The 14,949-nt window shown below is 38.6% G+C and overlaps 1 protein-coding gene across 1 annotated transcript in view; it reads right to left on the minus strand.

Annotated features, from left to right (window-relative positions):
* Window positions 1-14,949, minus strand: part of PIEZO2 (piezo type mechanosensitive ion channel component 2) — a 427,386-nt gene that overhangs the window by 25,034 nt on the left and 387,403 nt on the right. Inside the window, 5 exon segments of the mRNA XM_036009325.1 lie at window positions 2,531-2,689; window positions 7,916-8,130; window positions 8,219-8,366; window positions 9,596-9,728; window positions 10,599-10,854. Coding sequence (XP_035865218.1) covers window positions 2,531-2,689; window positions 7,916-8,130; window positions 8,219-8,366; window positions 9,596-9,728; window positions 10,599-10,854 — 911 coding nt within the window.

The raw sequence follows: 14,949 nt of genomic DNA on the forward strand, positions 1-14,949 counted from the left end.
ATAGAGTCATCCTGGATGTAGGACCTTGTCTTTCATGACTTTAAATACTTTTTTCCAGCCCCTTCTTGCCTGCAAATTTCTTTTGAGAAATCAGCTTAGTCTTATGGGAACCCCTTTGCAGGTAACTGTCATCTTTTCTCTTACTGCTTTTAAGATTCTCTCCTTCTCTTTAACCTTGGGTAATGTAATTATGATGTGCCTTGGTGTGTGCTTCCTTGGGTCCAACATCTTTGGGACTCTCTGCACTTCCTGGACTTCCTGGCAGTCTACTTCCTTCACCAGATTTGGAAATTTCTCCTTCATTATATTTTCAAATACATTTTCAATTTCTTTCTCTTCCTCTTCTCCTTCTGGCACCCCTATGATTAAGATGTTGGAACACTGAGGTTGTCTCAAAGGTTCCTAAGACTCTCCTCATTTTTTAAATCCTTGTTTCTTCATTCTGTTCTGGTTGAATGTTTATTTCTTCTTTCTGCTCCAAATCATTGATTTGAGTCCCAGTTCCCTTGCCTTCACTGTTGGTTCCCTGTGTATTTTGCTTTATTTCACTTTGCATAGCCTTCACTTCTTCCTCTATTTTGTGACCATGCTCAACCATTTCTGTGAGCATCCTGGTTACCAGTGTTTTGAACTGTGCATCTGACAGGTTGGCTATCTCTTCATTGCTTAGTTTTATTTTTGGAGCTTTGATCTGTTTTTTCATTTGGGCCACATTTTTTTTTTTTGTCTCAGCATGCCTATTACTTTGTCAGGGGCAGAGCCTTGGGTATTCGCCAGGGTGGGGCCACCCAGATGGCTGTGTTGTGGAGCTGTATTTGGGAGAGGGGTCCTAGAGGGAACAATGTGGTTTGCTAAGCACTTGGCAACTTGCAATACCTTCCCCCACTTCCTGCAAGCAAACTGGGCCCTTCTGGTGCCGAGTCCCAGGTGTGTGGGCTTATGAATGTTCTAGGACCATGTGGTCTCTCTAATGAACTCTCCTGTGAGGCTGGGAGTTTCTCCCACCACCACAATCCCCATAGGTTTTTATAACTAGAGTTTTTGAGGCTTTCTTTCCCTGTGGTGGATCCCTCATTTGAGTGTCTGTCTCACTCCCCAGTTGTTTTTCCCAGTTTATCTGCATGCAAACGTCGGACTGCCCAGTCCTCTAGTGGCTGCCTTGCCTTGTGTCTTCTCTGCCCTGGCTGCCCATCTCATCCCCTCCTACCAGTCTAGATGAATGTTTCTTTTTTAACTCCTTGGTTGTTGGATTTCCATACAGTTTGGTTTTCTGGCAGTTGTGGTTAGTTTTTTGTTTTTAAATTTGTTGTTGTTCTTCTTTTGGTTGTGTGAGGAGGCAAAGTGTACCTATTTACACCTCCATCTTGGCTGTAAGTTCCCCCAAATTTAACTCTTTAAAACATTTATTTGTTCATGTTACAAAAATCTGTTGGTCATAGGATTATTGCATTTTTGAGGATTTTCTGCTGAATGAGCTAGGAAAGGTAATACACTTGTTAAGTGAAATATGAGAGCCATCAGAGGAAAGAAACATTCCACTGGGGGCACACAGTAGAGCTCACTGCTGGTAGAATTAATAGATGACTAAGGCTAACAGGACTCTGGCTTAGTCTGTTATATTTCAATTGGGAATGGGCTGGCATGGGCTCTTCTTGAATCTGGGGACTGTTCCTGGTTTCTTGACTGACACAGAGCTTCTCTCAGGCCGGAGGACCTGGGTTCATCCCAGGGCCCACACAACAGTTGGGTTACCACTTGGAATTCTACCCTGGGCTATCCAGCTTTGTGGAGAGAGCACTAATTCAAACCCTTGAAGAACTATCAGTACTCCACACAAGATAGTACTAAGTGAAACATTGTTCCACACAGGGAGGTTCATGACATCTGATCATGCTCAACACCTCTCCTATGACTAACTCCCCAGTTCCCAGATTTGGTGCTAACTAGGAGCAGACTGACTTTTTATGCCATGTTCCAGTTTCTGAGGGAATGGAGAAGAGATGCTACCAATTAAATTCTCACATGGAAGAGCTATATACTTCCTCTGACAGCTAACTTACTACCAGAAGTAAGAAAGTCACAAGGCATTCCCATTGATGTTAGGGGAAATAAGTGACCCTTTTCAATGGATGGACTTGTTGTACATGCAAAATTTCAGTCTATTCCTAGACTTAGGAATAGTCTAGGTTCCAAATAATATGTTTCACTGTGCCCTGAAGCATGTTAATACTTAACAGTTATATATTCCAAAATATTATCACAGTAATTATGCAGGATATGGAAATAGAAAACCCATGTGGATGACCCTAGAACAACATTCTGGCCAGGTGTGTGGTAACCACACATAAAAATGTATTTCAAGAAGCATGCCTGTGTTTTGCTAAACACTGCAAGAACTCCATGATGATCTACCTTCCCGTACATCAGCATTCTTCCTCTTTCTGTTCCTTCCCAGGTAGGAAACAAAATGACTTTCAATTTCGAGCCTCCTCTTTGTGAATGACCGTGACAACATAGAGTGTGTCCTTACCCTTGAAACAAGAAGAGGTTGACGTAATTATAGCTCTTTGTAAGGAAGTTTCCAAGGACTCGTGTTGGATAGCCACAACGGATTTGGTAGGCGGATAACCCAAAGTAAACACATTTCACAAAGTACCAAAGCTGAGCAACCAAGTTCTGGCTGAATTTCCTAAAATATAAAAATTCAGAAAAGTGAAGGAATGGAATACCCTTCTCATAAAAGGATACCATTCTAGAATTTAAAAAAATTCTAATTCCTCCTCTAGCATTTAAGCTAATTAAGTTAATTTTAAAGAACTTACTATACTAGTTGATCACTTCAAAGGTCACAGGTATGGTAATAAAATCAAATAATTAAAAAATCCTTTAAAAAAGAAAAAAATCCTATGAATGATGCCTTTAAGGTATTAATGCATTAGTCAGTTGTTTAGACTATCATTAAAATAAATTGCTAAGTAATTTTGCTAATAAATTTTTCTGACAACGTGGATGCTGCTGCTACCCTGGTCCTAATGAAAGCTCAACAAAGAAGGAAAGCAAAATGTACAATCATAGTGTTGTAAAGTTTATGAATGTTAGCCTAAGTTTGAGAAGGAACAATGGAACTAAATTTCATACTAAAAAAAATTGGAACATATTTTCAAAGAGTGATGACCTAATAGGACACTTTTTTTTTACTTTGTATAAATGTAGTATTCTTCAAGAGTCTAAAATAGTAAGTACAGATTTTTAAAAGAAATTAAAAAAATATATTTTGACATTGTAATACCCAAGTATAATCTTCCCTGTGTTTAAATTAAGAGAGATATTTGAATTTTTAAATGTAAACAGTGTATTACTCTTAATATTGTATTTTGGATCATCTTATTAACTTTTAATTTTGTTGTTAAAAGAAAATATATTATTTTTAAATTGGAAATAGCTAATATTTAGTTGACAAGATCCAAGAATAAGCCAGGAGTGCATTGGCCTATATATCTAGGGGACCTAAGGTTTGCTACACAGATCTCAACAGCTGAAGAACTAAAAAATATTGCTTATAAATGTCTCCTCTATTGAAAAATCCAGCTTTATTTCAGAACCTAATGAATTAATTTAACTATTTATGTTTGACCATGACCTAACACTCAACAAGTCATTAATTAAAATATCAGATACTCTACGGAGGCCTCACATCAACTATTCATTCCCTCACTCTTTCTAGAAACTGTTTTTGGAGAATATTCAGAGAGAATATCCTTTAGCTCTCCAGGGACATGCCCTTAGATTTTACAGGTCATTGATATGGAATTGGCATGGGGAAGACTTCTTCTATACCTATCAAAGTTATAGTTCAAGACATAAAACTGTGTTGCCTTCTATTTCTTATGAAAGGACCAACACATGTTTACTCATTAGATAATTTTCCCCTCCTACAACCTTAAAATGTGTCAATTGGGAATAAGTAGTAGTTAATCTGTAGTTCCTGAAGTAATCATGTTAAATCTAACTAGGGACATTAATGCTGTCTTACACTGGAAGATTTTTTTTGTGGTCTCTACATGTTTTATTGCTAGAGGCTAGAGTTATCTCTATGACTCCAACAGCACCTACTCCAAAGTGCTTTCTAAACTTCAGACAACTCCTGGATGTTTGTGGACTCAACAATGGTGTATACACAGAAAAGGCCATTTATCAGATTAATTATTCAAGATACTGGAGCACTCTGATGTTCAATACTATAATTTTCATCTGTATAGCTTAAAAGACTCCTAATCTATTTTCCTTTTATTCTTTTTTAAAATGACTTAGGCAATATGGCTATTAATAAATGTTTTATTTTCATAATAATGAATTAAATTTTCAATAACAATATTTGAAGGAGGAAAAATGAATTTTGGATATTAAGTAATGGCAGCATAATTTGAAATGTTAAAAGATTATCTTGTCACGGATATGCTGTCAATGAAGAGCAAAAGTTTACAAATCTTAATATATCTTGAATTAAATATCCCCAAATGAACATAGGACAACCTGTCACATTAGAAATGGCCATCAGGTGAGGCTCAAAGATGAGATCAGCAGAGAAATGATCTCTGTGGTCATAGGTTTAGTGATTATCATACTGTCGTGCACCCTGGGAGCCCATTGTGTGGGCCTTCCCACATGGGGATGAGTTCATGCTGTATTCATGCTGTTGTCATACCCTCTTCACCTGGTTTACTTCCTTAGACACAGTAGGTGCTCAATAAATGTGAAATTGAATTGAATATGCATGATCGTAAGTCACCAGAGGAGAAGCTTTCACTCATTGAGTCATTACAACAAACATTTCAGCTATATTTTATTTGGAAGGTATTGTTTCCATGCTGTTAATCTCTATGAAAGCCTGGTAGAATATGTGGTACATAGAATAATGGCACCCCTGCAAAGATATGCATGTCCCAATCTCCAGAACCTATGAATATGTTACCTTACATGGCCAGAGGTCTTTGCGGATGGGTTTAAGGTTAAGGACCTTAAGAAAGATTAAGAGAACATCCTAGATTATCCAGGTGAGCCCAATCTAATCAATGAGTCTTTAAAGGGAAAGAATTTTTTGCAGCTGTGGTCAGAAGGAGATTTGACAATGGAAGAGTCAGAGAAGTGCAATGAAAAAAGAATTGGACCCTCTGTTGCTGGTTTGGAAGATGGAGGAAGGGGCTGTGAGCCAAGAAATGTGGACACATCTGGAAGCTTCTCCCCTAGAATCTTTAGAAAGAAGTGCAGTCCTGCCAATACCTTGGTTTTAGTCAAGTGAGACCTGTACCAAGCTCCTGACCTACAAAACTGTAAGATGATAAATTTGTATTGTTTTAAGCCCTAAGGGTGTACTAATTTGTTCCAGCAGCAATAGCAAACTAATACAGGCAGGAGCAATGAAACTATTTAGTGATTGATCCCACTAATGTGAATCTCTGCGCCTTCACCATTGCTGTATTTCTGGAAGCAGTAGTTTCTCTGGAGGCTTCTGTGTAAGGATGTAGCAGACATCTGTGCTCTGGAGCTCTCTCCTGGGATTAAAATAGTCAAATCCTTTGACACCGCACAATGAAATAGTAAACTTTGTTAATTTAAAAGACACTTGAAATCAAGTACAGAATGCCTCCCATGAGGGGTGGGGTGTAGTATACAGTAGGTACAGTGTACAGTAGGGGCCAAGGGGCCTGGGATTCGGATCTGGTCTCACCAATAATTAGCTGAATGACTTTAGGGAGATCAACCTTCTGTTTGGGTTTCACCAATATTAATCTGTGAAATTATACAGTAGGTCTAGAAATCTTTTTAAGATCTCTTTCTGCTCTGAAAATAGGAGTTTCTATGAGGTCTGGTAGAGATTACCTATTTGATGCTTTTAAATGTCGACATTGATCATCCTTCTACCATGGGAGCTGAATTTGGTTTATTTCTCTGAGTTGAGAGATAGCTATAACTAAATATTTATAGAAAATTTATTCTAATTTAAAAACTAACAAATAAAATTTATAACATTTTCATGAGCAAATTCTAATATTTTTACAAACTGCTTGCTTTAATCTGAATTATTTTTATCACATGAGATATGTTTACTTTTCCAAAATGAAGTGTGGAACAGGAGACATACTGGGCTACTGGGAGTCTTCGAGGTAACTTATTTAGTTAGTTCTACTTTAGACTCAAGAAAAAGGATCTTGATTTCATTTTTACTTTTAAAATATTTTTCATTGCCACTAGTTATTACAAAGTAATAATTGCTATGCTAAAGTCAAAAAGAGCCTAAACATTCAGGTTTGAAAGGACATTTAGCTTCAGCATTGTTAGAACAGATTTGGATTTCCTCATTAGGAATTACATTTGAGCCAGTTTATGAGCCACACAAGTAAAATCTATTTTTATTACTTTCTATTCACACTTCCAAACAAATAGTATTAGCCAGCCTCACCAACATGTTATTCATAAGGTGTCACTATTAAATGACTCTGATGTATAAGATCAAATTAATGTTGCACATAAAAAGACTTTTAATGATATGTTTATTAAAAATATCATTCCTATTACATTATGTGGGCACTTCCATGTTCTCCTTTTGTGGACCATATATTTTTATTACTTAAGAGAACTGATAGTTCCTGTTTATAGCTGTGTCCTTTGCTTTTCTGTTATCAATTGACACATTCATCTGTTCATGCACTAAACACCAAATCTGCCTCAAATATTATTTTGGGTGGTGGCTTGGGGAGAGGAGACCTGGGAAAAGTGACATTGTGACAGATCTAAAGAATGGTGAATAAGAGGTACTGTGGGCTAGAGATGGAAGAGCAGAGGAGGGAGCAGAAGGGCTTTGAGATTTGGGAGGATGTGGTGCCCTTGGAGAACTGAAGAAGGTCAACACAGAAGATGCTTAGGGTTTAAGGTGATGGAGCGAAAAATGGCATTAGCAGCCTCCTAGGATCTTACCAGGCCTTTCCTTACCAAACTTTAGGCTACTCTTTTTAAACCTCCCATCTCCAACCCATCCTGACCACCAGCAAGAGTTGTGGTAAGAGCAGCAGTATCATGGCCTCATGGGCCTGCACTTTTCCTCCTCTGGGGGCTGAGTTTGCCAGGCACTTTTCAAATGTTATGTTTACCCCTCACTTGTACCATTTGTGGCAGAAACTATATCATCTGTCCCCACCATCTGCTAGATTTTCTTCTATCAGTTAAATAGTCTATATTTTTTCACATTCACTTCTCATACGTCAGTCATAGGTACTCTTATCCTAAGATCATGTCCCAATTCATTTCTGTATCTACTAAGGTACCAATTTTCAATCTTTTTCATCTGATAGCACATATAAACTAATTACTAAAATTCTGCTGCACAGCAAAAATATATATTTTTTGCCTGACAAAATATTAGCTATAATTTTTATTAACTCACATCGGACAGCCATTATTATGTTGAAAGTTCTCATTTTTTAATTTACAATAGAAGGGAAAAGAGATTAAGTGCCTCTGACTAAATAGTCAAGTATTGTACGTTTTAAAAATTCTTGTGGCACACTGTTGTGTTGCAGCACACCAGCTGAAAATTGCTGTACTAAGGTGCAGAAACAATCACAACATAATGATCCTAGGTTTGCTCTGATGCTTAAGGTTGTCACCTCTCTTATTCTGAAAACCCTATTTTTATGAATACATATGAACATGCAATGAAAACATTTTTGGGGAATCCATTCATTCTTTGGATCTATACTGAATTTAATAGTGATTACAACCTCTAACATTTCCTATGTGTGAAGCGGCTTTGCCATGACTCTGTCTGTACCTGGTGATTTTGTTGTGGTGATACATAACTTTATCATATATGTTTGCATTAAAATGGGCCCATGGCTCCAATTTCTAAAGATCTTACCTCTCAGTCACACCAGGCAAGATGAAGAACATCCAGAAGTGAATTCCAAAAACAAGAATGACTTGAAAAATGACCTTTCCCAGTACAGTCTTCCTGAGGTACAGTGCTCGGTCTACCACCATGGTTCCAAACTGAATGAGGACCATCACCAGAAATGGCCCAGGGACTTGGTCCTCAGACAGTGAAGAGGTGATATCTGCTGCTGCTGAGTGTTTCTGGGAAGAGACAACAGGTTCAGGCCTGAGTGGTGTTTCACAGGACAGTATCATTATTAGTCATTGGAATTTGGTGGCCTTTACCTACCCCAAAGGCCCAAAAGCCAAAGACAATGATGATGAAGTCGACAGTGTCAGCCAGGAACATAAGCACATACACATCAGTTACAGCACTATAGTCTGGGTGGATGAGGTTGTAGAAGAACTCTCTGATGGGCACATATATTTGCAGAGTCCTGAAAAACAGAGGCCCCACCCACTGACTTCAGGAGAGGCACAAGTGAAGAAATGGCCAGATACCACAATCATTCTGTTCCTCTGCATTCCTCTTTTGAGCTAAATTGGACCTCCCTCTCTCAACTTCAGGGCAATCCTTCTGGGGGATGGCTCCTGCTTCAACAGAGTATATACAAGTTCATTGCCAAGGCAAGCACTACAACCCTTTTTGCTGGTGGGACCACAAACCTTGTCTCTTGACTGATACATAATCAAGTGATACAATGCTCTGAAATTTAGGTGCCTGGTTTATCAACTGATTCAATTGCTCTCCTCCTGTGAGAACTTAAACATGCTACTTAACTCTCCATGTTTTCATTTTCTCTTCTGTAAAATGAAGGTGATAGTAAGACTGAGGCACAGGACTGGGGTGAGAAATAAATGGGAATACATGAGGTGCTTAGATCTGAAGGGTTGACAAGATGGATACCAGGACATCATTAGGCAACTCTACCCCTCCCCTTTTTGGGTTCTAGGCCTCTCATGGTTCCTAGGTACTGCCCTGAGCTTTTCAGCTCACCTTGCTCTGTCCTTTGTTACTGTGTCCTCTTGGCTCTGGCTTGTCTGTCCAGCCTCTGCCCTATCTTTACTGTGCTCTGGGTTTTACCTTCAATTCAAGGCCCTCTTCAGGTGTGGATGACCCTCTTGGCTGGGTCCCATATTCAGGACCAGCCCTGCTGCATTTTCTTCTACTTTGCCTCCACATCTGCTGCTTGTCTGCATCCCTGACACTTGGGAAGAACCTGTGAGTTTTGCTGGAGGCCAACTACATGGTAATGGTCACACCATTTCTCCACCACGTGCTTCAGTTTCCCCTCTCTAGAATGAGAGAGTATGTCTAAAGGCCCTTCCAGCTTTGGCATCAAATTCCTCTCTGTCCAGTAAATGTTTCCTTGATAAAGCCTGGAATTACATACTGTGAGCTTCTGAAATTATTTATCCTATTCAAATAAAAAATGTGTATTTATAAATTCAATGAATATAAAAATAAATCTCATTATTGAAAAGTGATCTTTAAAAACAATATAATAATGTGGTTTTTTCCTCCCTTAAAAAGATGATATTTGTAACCTGAGAGCCACTTCTCTGTTCTTCACTCCTAGTACATATGAAATAATTGTTATTAATTATTTCCCAAAGTTCCTCAGGCCTAAAAAACCCCATAACCCAAGTGTTTGCATGGACTCACTTCTTTATGGTAAATGCTTTTGCTTTGATTAAATGTTCTTGAAGCTTTTCCATATAAAATTCCTTTTTGCTTTTTTGCTTGATGCTCAAAACACTGCTCCCTTTTTGACTGCTGTTTCTAGTGCTTGTGCTGCCTAGAAATAAAAAGAAATCAAGATGCACTGTGAGGTGTGGGCTTATTGACATGTATATCACAGGAGCCCCTGGGCCCCACAGGGCAGAGGGATACTGTTTCAGAGGGAAGAACACACATACATGTAAGAATAGTGACTGAAAATTTGGAATCTGCTTTCTCAACTCTGCTTCTGCAGTAAAACACATGTGTAGGTTTTTACGCCCAATGCTGAATCCTTCCTGGATTGTTATATGATCTTTGTCCCAGGAAGAAATGCATGGGAAGAGCAGCTTTTATTGTGCTGAATGAGGTCCTAGGTTGCAGGTTTTTCAGATTGGGTCGACGACCCATCCCTTTTATCATGTCTCAATTTCTGTAACTGTGAAATTAACATAACATGGCCTTCTAGTATCTGTCTGAAAAGTAGATTCTGAAGATGAATACAGTCATACCCCAATTAATTAATTATAAGTTAATTGGAGGTACAGTCTGAGAAATGTGTTAGTATGCAATTTCATGGTTGTGCAAACAACATAGAGGGTACATGAATCTAGATGGTAGAGTCTACTACACCCCTGGGCCATATGATACACCACTGTTGTATATGCAGTCCATCATTGATCGAAAAGTCATTATGCAAGGCATGACAACACAGTTTTGGGTAAGTTTCAGAAGGAATACACATTTGGAGCAACGATGTGACTGCCCCACATGATGCATGCAGCTGAGCCAGGATTTGCATTTGGGTCTGATTTCAAAGCACTTTCCTTTCACATCACAATATCTGCCTCCTTGATAGTATCTAACAGACTCCCCTGCCCCAAGCACACAAGCACACAAGCATCAGAAAAACGAAACACCTCAGGGTGTGTTTCCAGCCCAGGGGTACCTCTTTGGGACCTATTTGAAGAAAAGCTAGTGGATCTGTCAGATATCTGGGAGCTGCTGCCAGAACGCTTCCTCCGGACGGCTGTCGGCTGCTCAGGGAAGGATACGTGCACTGACTCTGTGGACGCAGCCAGGTTGATGGATTTCAGGGAATCAGAGGAGGCCCTTCTGCCATGACTGGCAGACAGCTCATCATCTGATTCTTCCTTGTCGGTGCCACTTTCAGTCATGTCATCCTCATCCCATAAGCCATGGCACTGAGAAAGCATGGGAAGGGAGAATTCAGATTGCCATTTCAAATGAGAGAGCTGGTATTCTGCTCTACAGTATCTCATCCAACAAACTGTCCCCAAGATTAGAAAACCAAAGGTAAAACAGAATGAGTATAGTTGATAACACTGTAATATTATTTGTTACTATGTAACTGAAATTTGTAAAAAGAGTAGAACTTAAATGTTCTGGTTAAAAAAAATTAGTATGTGAGGTGATGAGTGTATTCATTAAGTAGATAGGGGGATTCTTTCACAATGTAATCACCTTTCACAATGTAATCATTTATCTAATCACCACAATGTACAGTTTAAGCATTTTATAATTTTATTTGTCAATTATACCTCAATAAAGCTGAAATAAAAAAAGATTAGAAAACGAAGACAGAAAAGGGATTCTATGAAAGCTTATTATCTATAATTTTATGATGGTCCTAGTAGAGTGGAGATGGGTGGGTGTAGGTGATACGAGTTTGGCTAATTAATTTGATGGAGACAGGTGATGTTTGACAAATGGAGAAAAGGTGAAATTATAATCACTTGACTTGTTCCTTGAGCAAAAGTGCTTTTCAGATCACATCTCTTTATGCTTTACAACTAGTAGTCCAAGTATCAACTTGAACCAAGTATCAGTTGGTGAATTTAGTCCCATTGCCCCATGTTTACCAAATGTCTGTATTTGAATAACGATGCTGTCCCTCCCCAAGGCTGTATAACAAGATCTGAATCCTTGAATCAAAAACTGTTACAGTCTACAGGGGGTTCCTCCCCACCTATCTGGGTTCATTTTGCCCACTGCCCGAGGAAAGATGTCTCTTAATACCAGAGATCAATGAAAAGGAAAGGAATTTATTATTCATTTGAAATAACACAAACTAAATTTTCCCACAAATGCTCACAGTCCTCCCAGCACCCTCCACGTGGCAAAAGGGAGCACTTCCAAAGCCTCGTGGTCCTGATTCTCATCCAAGCCTCATTGGTCCCAACCAAGACACCAAAGCCGAGTAGTCCTAAGCAGATGCGTGGTCCTAAAAATCCTTGAATGGCTGAATCAGAAACAGAGCTGCAAATACTATACTCAAAAAATCTTGGCCCACATGTGATACAGAGATTATGATGCATTCTGCAGAGCCTGGGTTTTGCTTTAGGGAAATGAGATAAAAGGTGCTAATAAAGAGAGAGAGAGGAATGACAGCAGAAAAGGAGGATAACAAAAGCAGGGGCCTTGCTGGAACAAGATGCTCCTGGACAGTAAGTCACCCTTATGATGATTTTGCTGCTCTTGGACAAAGTTCCCCAGTGAGCTCACTACCTCCCTAGTGCCAGGACTGCCAGGCTCTGGTTTATTCCCCAAGACCTTGGCCAGTCCTCCCTCTCACACATACTTTAGGGGATAAGAGCTCCAGACCAATTGACCGAAAATCAGTTGGTCAAAAATCAACTCAGAGAATGATTAATTCATTTAAAGACAAAGTCACCTAATTTATGTATTATTTAAATATTTGTTTATAGATATACTATTTTAAATATATTAAATGAATATACTCTTATAAACAAACATTTTAGGTGTTCATAATAGGATTTGCCAGTTTACACTGATTTCTTTCAAATCATTTTAGAAGTTGTTTTGTCTTTTGCCAACATTTTAATATATTTAGTTCCTTTTCCTACTTTCTAGTAGTATATTTAAGTTATTAATTCTTCTAATTATTTATAAAATTGTAGCAATTAATACTAAATAATCACTTTCAAATTTCTACATAGTTTTCATTGGTTTCCATTGCCACTTTCTATAATACTTTTCCCCCCTAAAAGCTGTAGGGTAGTTTGGTCTTCTTACAAAAAGATTTATCATTTCAAAAAGTATTTTTCATATCATCTGAAATTTCAGTATTATACCAGTACCTCAAATCTCATATATATTCACCATGTAAATGGAATTTTCAAAGAAGAAATCAAGCTAAGTATATCAATACAAAACACCAAATTTTGTTTATTATATACTTTAAATATAAAATTGTAGCGGTAAACAATTTACTATTGATAAAGAATAGTAAAAATGTCTTGAGGTTTGTAAAAATTTTTAAATGACATGAAAAAGATACAAAAGTTGCAGGATAATTATAATGTGGCCAAAGTTATACCATTGTAATACCTTTATTTACTTAGTTTTTAAATATATTTCATTGATTATGCTACTACAGTTGTCTCATTTCTTTCTCTCCCCTTTATTTTCCTCTGCCCTATACTCTCGCTCCCACTAGCATTCCATGGTCTTAGTTCATATCCATGGGTCATACATATAAGTTCTTTGGCTTCTCCATTCCCCATACTATTCTTAACCTCCCCCTGTCTATTTTGTACCTACCATTTATGCTTCTTATTCCCTGTACCTTTTCTTCCATACTCTCCCCTCCCCCTCCCCACTGATAACCCTGCATGTGATCTCCATTTCTGTGAATCTGTCCCTGTTCTAATTGTTTACTCAATTAGTTTTTGCTTTTGTTTTTGTTTTTTAGGTTTGGTCATTGATAGTTTTGAGTTTGTTGTAATTTTACTGTTTATATTCTTGATCTTCTTTTTCTTAGATAAGTCCCTTTAACACTTCATATAAGGGCTTGGTGATGATGACCTTCTTTAACTTGATCTTATCTAGGAAGCACTTTATCTGCCCTTCCATTCTAAATGAAAGCTTTGCTGGATAGTCTTCCTGGATGTAGGACCTTGTCTTTCATGACTTTGAATACTTTTTTCCAGTCTCTTCTTTCCTGCAAGGTTTCTTTTGAGAAATCAGGAGACACTTATGGGAATTCCTTTGTAGGTAACTGTCATCTTTTTTCTTGCTGCTTTTAAGATTCTCTCCTTTTCTTTCATCTTGGGTAATGTAATTATGATGTACCTTGGTGTGTGCTTCCTTATGTTCAACTTCTGTGGGGCTTTCTAAGCTTCCTGGACTTCCTGGAACTCTATTTCCTTTATCAGATTGGGGAAGTTCTCCATTATTTCTTCAAATAAGTTTTTGATTTCTTGCTCTTTTTCTTCTCCTTCTGGCACCCCTATGATTCAGATATTGGAACATTTAAAATTGTGTCAGAAATTCCTATCATTCATTTTTTTGAATCCTTGTTTCTTTATTCTGTTCTGGTTGAATGTTTATTTCTTCCTTCTGTTCCAAACCATTGTTTTGAGTCACAGTTTTCTTTCCTTCACTGTTGGCTCCATGTACATTTTCCTTTATTTCACTTTTCATAGCCTTTACTTTTTCTCTGTTTTGTGACCATACTCAACCATTTCTGTAAGCATCCCGATTACCAGTGTTTTGAACTCTGCATCTGATAGGTTGGCTATCTCTTCATCACTTAGTTGTATTTTTTCTGGAGCTTTGATCTGTTCTTTCATTTGGGCCATATCTTTTCTCTCAGCTTGCCTGTTACTTTGTAAGGGACAGAACCTTATGTATTTGAAAGGGTTGGGCAAGCCCTGACACTGGGTTGTGGAGCTGTATATTGGGGAGGGGTCAGAGAGGGAACAGTGCTGCTAGTTTAACTATCAGCTGGCTTTCAGTCACTTCCTCTGCTACCCACAAGCAAACTGGGCCCTTCTGGTGCTGATTACTAGGTGGGCTTGTGTATGTTCTAGGACCCTGTGGGTCTCTCCAACAAACTCTCCTGTGAGGCTGGGAGTTTCTCCCACTGCCGCAACCTGCACAGGTTTTTTTAGTCAGAGGTATTGAGGCTTTCTTTCCTTGTCCTGGAACCCTGGGTTATGTGGTCTGGTTTACTCACCAGTTGTTCGTCCTGGTTTATCCGCATGCAAATGTGGCACTGACTACTCTGCCAGCCGCTGCCTCACCTACCACGTGGTGCCTTGCCGTGTGTCCTCTCCAGCTTGGCTGCTTATCTCTGCCCCTCCTATTGGTCTGGATGAATGTTTCTTCCTTTAAGAAATTCCTTGGTTGTTGGACTTCCATACAGTTTGATTTTCTGGTAGTTCTGGTTATTTTTTGTTTTTAAATTTGTTGTCCTTCTTTTGGTTGTGCAAGGAGGCAAAGTATACCTACCTACGCCTCTACCTTGGCCAGAA

The sequence above is a fragment of the Phyllostomus discolor genome, chromosome 9 (assembly GCF_004126475.2).
Source record: "Phyllostomus discolor isolate MPI-MPIP mPhyDis1 chromosome 9, mPhyDis1.pri.v3, whole genome shotgun sequence".
Taxonomy (NCBI): domain Eukaryota; kingdom Metazoa; phylum Chordata; class Mammalia; order Chiroptera; family Phyllostomidae; genus Phyllostomus; species Phyllostomus discolor.